Genomic DNA, 6,000 nt, shown 5'->3' with positions numbered 1-6,000 from the left:
GACATTTTTGCCATAGAGGGAGTGCAGATAGACGGTTCACCAGACTGATTCCTGGGATGTCAGGACTGTCTTATGAAGAAAGACTGGATAGACTTGGTTTATACTCTCTAGAATTTAGAAGATTGAGAGGAGATCTTATAGAAACGTACAAAATTCTTAAGGGGTTGGACAGGCTAGATGCAGGAAGATTGTTCCCGATGTTGGGGAAGTCCAGGACAAGGGGTCACAGCTTAAGGATAAGGGGGAAATCCTTTAAAACCGAGATGAGAAGAACTTTTTTGACACAGAGAGTGGTGAATCTCTGGAACTCTCTGCCACAGAGGGTAGTTGAGGCCAGTTCATTGGCTATATTTAAGAGGGAGTTAGATGTGGCCCTTGTGGCTAAGGGGATCAGGGGGTATGGAGAGAAGGCAGGTACGGGATACCGAGTTGGATGATCAGCCATGATCATATTGAATGGCGGTGCAGGCTCGAAGGGCCGAATCGCCTACTCCTGCACCTAATTTCTATGTTTCTATGTCTATGTTTCTAGTAGCAGTGTCACAAGTGGATGCACATGTTGGCTCCGTATCTTCGTGGGGAGGCCCAACTTACTTTTTTACTGCCCCGTTCGGTCGCAGATGACTACAACACCGCCAAGGCAGATATACCACACCGCCTTGGCCTCCTCCTTGTGGTTGCAGCACAGCAGTTCCATGAGTACATGGACCACTCTAACAAACCTCCCTGAGGGGTGAGACGGTGAGAGGGAGTATCCCAGAGACAGATAGATCACAGAGACAGAGTTCACATGGAATGAGAATGTGGATGGGCTTTCCCGCTTTCATGCCCTCCCGTTGGGTCTGTTCCAAATCCCGTTCTCCCTAAGGACCGCTCCATTCCTCATTGCCAGCAGACAAGACGGAAGAAGCCTATGATCATCACCACTAACATCGCTTGGCTGCTGGAAAACACCGGCACTCTAGACCAAGCTGAGGACACAGTCAAATGAGCCACAGCTGGATCCAATTAATGGTTATTGGATCAACTCACCTACACCTCATCAGCCTTACTCCTCACAAACCCAGAAGCCCCAGCTGGGGGAGAAAGGGAGAGACGACTCAAACACAGTAACAGGAGTAGAATTAGGCCATTCGGCCAATGGAATCTACGCCGCCATTCAATCATGGCTAATTTCTGCCTCCTAATCCCATTTTCCTACCTTCTCCCCTTGACACCCATTCTAATCAAGAATTTGTCTATCACTGCCTTAAAAATATCCACTGACTTATCCTCCACAGCCGTCTGTGACAATGAGTACCACAGATCAACTACCCTCTGATTAAAGAAGTTCCTCCTCATCTCCTTTCTAAAAGAGTGTCCTTTAATTCTGAGGCTACGATCTCTGGTCCTAGACTCTCCCACCAGTGGAAACATCCTTTCCACATCCACTCGTCTATGCCTGTCATTAGTTGTTATTAACTGTGCCTCTTTTTGCAGGCTTAGAAGAAGCCTGACTCCTCCAGCAGTTCCTCTTGAGGCTAGAGTGAGCTGCTGAGAAAAATCCAGAATAGCCAGTGACTCCTCAGTGATGACAAAGGACTATGCCACTGTGCGGAGCCGGACCTCCTCGTCAATTATTGTCAGAAACAAAGTATGCTACATGAGTTCACCGTACTAAGAATCTCAGTGCAGTCATTGTCAACCTGGCGTCATGACCGACACCACAACATCTACTCTCTCCAGAACAGTTCAACATCTCGCCTGAGTAACTGCACTGTAATGTCCGTAAACCCTACTGAAGTAGTGAGCAAGAGTATAAATACCATTTTTGATACTGTCATGAGAAGGATAGTTTGGCTATGGAACAGGTAGGGCCAGGTCATCGTAATTCTGCATCTATTTAGGTGAAACGCAGGGCCGGATTTAGATGAAGAGAGGCCCTAGGCTATTCCACTTGCGAGGCCCCACCCATTCCCCCACCCCCAAGACGAGAGGAAGATGGAAGAGTCCACCAGATGTGCAGCCGAGCGTGGCCATGAGATAAGGGCTGGAAAGCTGCGCTTTTTATATATTGCCAGTGCTAGTGTCGAGTTATCAGCTTAAAACACTATTATTCTGAAATGGAGGGCAAGGAAAATTACTGAAGTGTTGTTTAGAGACTACAGTGGGTTGTGACAGCATATGTAAGAAAGGCCTATGACAAAAATATTACACACCAGGCCCGTACGAAGCTTTTCAAAAAGGGGGGTGGCATGGCAGGATTACAAAAATTTGATGTGAAATAAGTGCACGCAGTGCATATTACAAGCGAGAAGCTCAAAGACCCTTGCGGCCGGGGTCCAGGGCCTGCTTAAAATAAAAATAAAATACTGTAAGTTTTTGCAGTAAATAAAACCTTTTTTTAGAAAATGTTTTGTGTGTTGATTTGATTGCCTATTACTGTTCGACTGTGTTAGTGTGTGCACATTAAAAATATGATGCAAAATGAAAGTCGCAAACTATGGAATACATATTTTTCAGTATTGTTAGCAAGGAAAAGAAAGCAGTTCCAATTGTTTCATATTATTCATATGGAGGAGAAAATATTTGGTCTAAAACCTACCTTAATTTGGCAATCTCATTCAAGATAATCCCCCTTTCCCTCTCGCCCCTCCTCCTTCTCCCTCCCTCTCCCTCGACCTCTCTCTCCTTCCCCGTCTCTCTCCCTCCTCCCCCCTTCCCCTCTCTCTCTCCCCCTCTCTCTCCCCCCTCCCCTCCTCTCTCTCCCCCCTCTGTCTCAACTCCCCCTTTCCTCACATCCTCCCCTCTCTCTCTCTCCCTCCCCACACAGCGAGGCTCCGATTCCGTGCCGCAGACACCGCAGCCCCCCCCCCCCTCCCACGGCCCGGAGAAAGAAACGGGCACCCGCAACACAATATTGTGTTGCGAAAAGCACCTGGTCCTGATGGTATACCCGGTCGTGTTCTAAAAACCTGTGCGGACCAACTGGCGGGAGTTTTTACGGACATTTTAAACCTCTCACATCTGAGGTCTGAGGTCCCCACCTGCTTTAAAAGGGCATCAATTATACCAGTGCCCAAGAAGAGCAAGGTGACGTGACTCAATGACTATCGACCAGTGGCACTAACGTCGGTGGTGATGAAGTGCTTTGAGAGGCTGATCATGGAGCAAATCAACTCCTACCTCGCCAAAAACCTGGACCCACTGCAGTTCGCTTACCGCCACAACAGATCAATGGTGGATGCGATCTCGCTGGCCGTCCACTACGCACTGGACCACTTGGACAACAATATCTCATATGTCAGGCTGTTATTCATCGATTACAGCTCGGCATTCAACACAACCAAACTGGTTACCAAACTCGCAGAACTGGGTCTCTGCGCATCCCTCTGCAACTGGATCCTCAACTTCCTCATCCACAGACCACAGTCTGTTCGTATTGATGGAAATGTGTCAGCCTCGATAACAATCAGCACGGGAGCACCTCAAGGCTGCGTGCTCAGCCCCCTGCTGTACTCACTCTATACCCATTACTGCGTAGCCAACCACAGTGCGAACTCCATCATCAAGTTCGCTGACGACACCACTATTGTGGGGACATATCACTGATGGGGACGAGTCAGAATATAGAAGGGAAATCGAGCAACTGTCCATATGGTGCCAGCGCAATAACCTGGCCCTCAACACCAGCAAAACCAAGGAACTGATTGTGGAATTTGGAATCAGTTATGGATTGTGTTCCAGATTCCAACCTCTTTTTGTGGGTAAAGCATTCCCCTTATCTTAATGATATGCCCTCAAGATTCTCTATCAACTATCCTATCTATGTCCCCCATCATTTTGTATACCTCCATTAGACTGCCCACTCTTAGACTCCCTTGCTCCCAAGAAAACCACTGCAGCCTCTCCAGTCTGAGCTCTGGAAAAACATTATCCCAATCAGCAAACTAATCAATCTCTTCTGCATCCTATCCATATTTTTGAATATGGTGCAACCACCAGAAACTGTACACAGCATGGACTGAAGCTGGAAATCACAATATTCTAACATGGAGAGCTAAGATGAGATGTAATGAGCATAACTGTACTGATCTGATTGATGAGATATAGTTGTGTATCCTGGAATGGTACAAGAAGAGCGTGTCTGGAAGTAACTGATACAGCTATTATTCAACCTGAAACATTAACTCTATTTCTTTTTCCACAGATGCGACCTGATTTCCAGCATTTTTTATTTTTATTTCAGTGTTTATTACTTCTGAATACAAAAACATTTTTTTAAATGGAAATCAAAGTACCAAATGCCCATTTCCAATATCCTACTTGATTGCTCTTGTAATTTATAATGTTTGTGATAACTAACCCTTCGTATATGCCGTAGTAAAAAAAATCTTAGATCCCAAAGTAACCCATTGCACCGTTTGGCAGAACACAATTTGTCCTTGTGATACCCTGATTTGAAGGGTCGAGAAATTGATTGGCTTAGAATGTATTTACTTTACAAAGTGTAACATTGTTGGAATGAGTTCTGATTCACACTGAACTAAACTTGCAGTATGAATCAGAGCCATGGCTTGAACTGGCTCTGAAGTGAAGCCAAACTTGTCCCACCATGTGCTGCAGAGTCATGGCACTTCAGTTAGACACTGCAAGGAACGTAATTTCAAATGGCAAACCGTCCTTCGGAATAGAACGACATGGAGTAGAAAAATCAAGGGGAGGGGAAAATGTTTAATTCTTGATGACTTGTAGAAGTTAAAGTAACTGCGTTTGAGGGTATGTTTAGCACAATTCTCATCATTGTGTCCTAAATGTGTTTAGTACTATTAGTTGAAAGAGCCTTGCCCCTGCTTACCTTTGTTATTAAAATTGCTAATACTATTTTTTCCTATAACTGCAGATTGTTCAACAACAATTGGAAGACTTCAACAATGGCTCCTATAATAGTTGTTTATGACCTGTCTTCTGTAAGAACCTTGTGGGAAGGAAGAATAATAAAATACAAAGAGCGGCAAAGAAAAGAGAAGGATAGACAGGAGAAAAGTGCATTAGTGAAGTAAGTTATCTTTTGTTGTTCACTTCAAAGCAAACTGTGCAGAATTCTATTCACAGCTGCTTAAGCAATGTTCAACTGGTTTTGTTAAATAAATTCAGTAGCGACATGTTCATGATCGGTGTCACCAACAAAACATATTTATTTAAACCTCTTCCCCTCCCCACTCCCTTCTGTGTTTCACACTCTCCATGACTCTCTGGGTTGTTGATCCCTCCCCACCCATCCCTCCCATCCTACACCCTGTGCGTAAGGGAGAGGGTAGGGCTGAAGATGTCCTGGTTGGGTTGCTCCTGGGCCTGGCCAAGCTGGCCATCCGCGAGTCAAGGCGCCAGACAGTGGAGGGCTCTACCCGAGCCGGCTGCCTGCCCCTTTTTCGGGGATACGTCCGTGCCCGGGTGCGGATGGAAAGGGAATACGCCCTGTCTACGGGCACCCTGAGGGAGTTCCGCGACCGCTGGGCACCGAGTGGGGTTGAATGTATCCTGGACCAGGATTGCAATATAGTTGTTTAGCAGTTGCTTAGCATATTTGTTCGTCTTGTATTATGGTGCTATTTTGTTTTATTGTATTGTAAATACTATTTTAATATTTGAATAAATATTTTTGATTGAAAAAAACAAAAACAAAAAAAAAACCATTCCCATCCCCATTCACTTTCCCCTGCAACTGGAGTAGGTGTGACACCTGTTCCTACAAGTCCTCCACCACCACCATCTAGGGATATAAACACCCCGTCCATGTCAGGCAGTGATTCACATTAACCTCCTCCAATCGTGTCTATCACATACAGTACTTTTGAGGTGACCAATGCCAAGTTGGCAAGACCAAGTGCAGACGAGGCAACTAATTTGCCAAACACCTGTGCTTGGTTTGCAATGACCATCTTGAGCCTCTGTTTGCAAAAACCATTTCAACTCCCCTCCACACAGCAAACATCTGCGACTCACAACATGAACATTGAA

The 6,000-nt window shown here is 45.5% G+C and overlaps 1 protein-coding gene across 1 annotated transcript in view; it reads left to right on the top strand.

Annotated features, from left to right (window-relative positions):
- The first annotated feature begins 4,161 nt into the window (after positions 1 to 4,161).
- Positions 4,162 to 6,000, top strand: part of LOC129695706 (leucine-rich repeat-containing protein 2-like) — a 39,293-nt gene continuing 37,454 nt past the window's right edge. Inside the window, exon 1 of the mRNA XM_055632899.1 lies at positions 4,162 to 5,038. Within this exon, the coding sequence (XP_055488874.1) occupies positions 4,794 to 5,038 (245 nt within the window). The 5' untranslated portion in view covers positions 4,162 to 4,793. The remainder of the gene's footprint in view (positions 5,039 to 6,000) is intronic.

Source organism: Leucoraja erinacea, chromosome 3 (genome assembly GCF_028641065.1).
Source record: "Leucoraja erinacea ecotype New England chromosome 3, Leri_hhj_1, whole genome shotgun sequence".
NCBI lineage: Eukaryota > Metazoa > Chordata > Chondrichthyes > Rajiformes > Rajidae > Leucoraja > Leucoraja erinaceus.
Note: the sequence above shows the minus strand (reverse complement) of the source record. Positions and strands in the feature narration are given on the sequence as shown.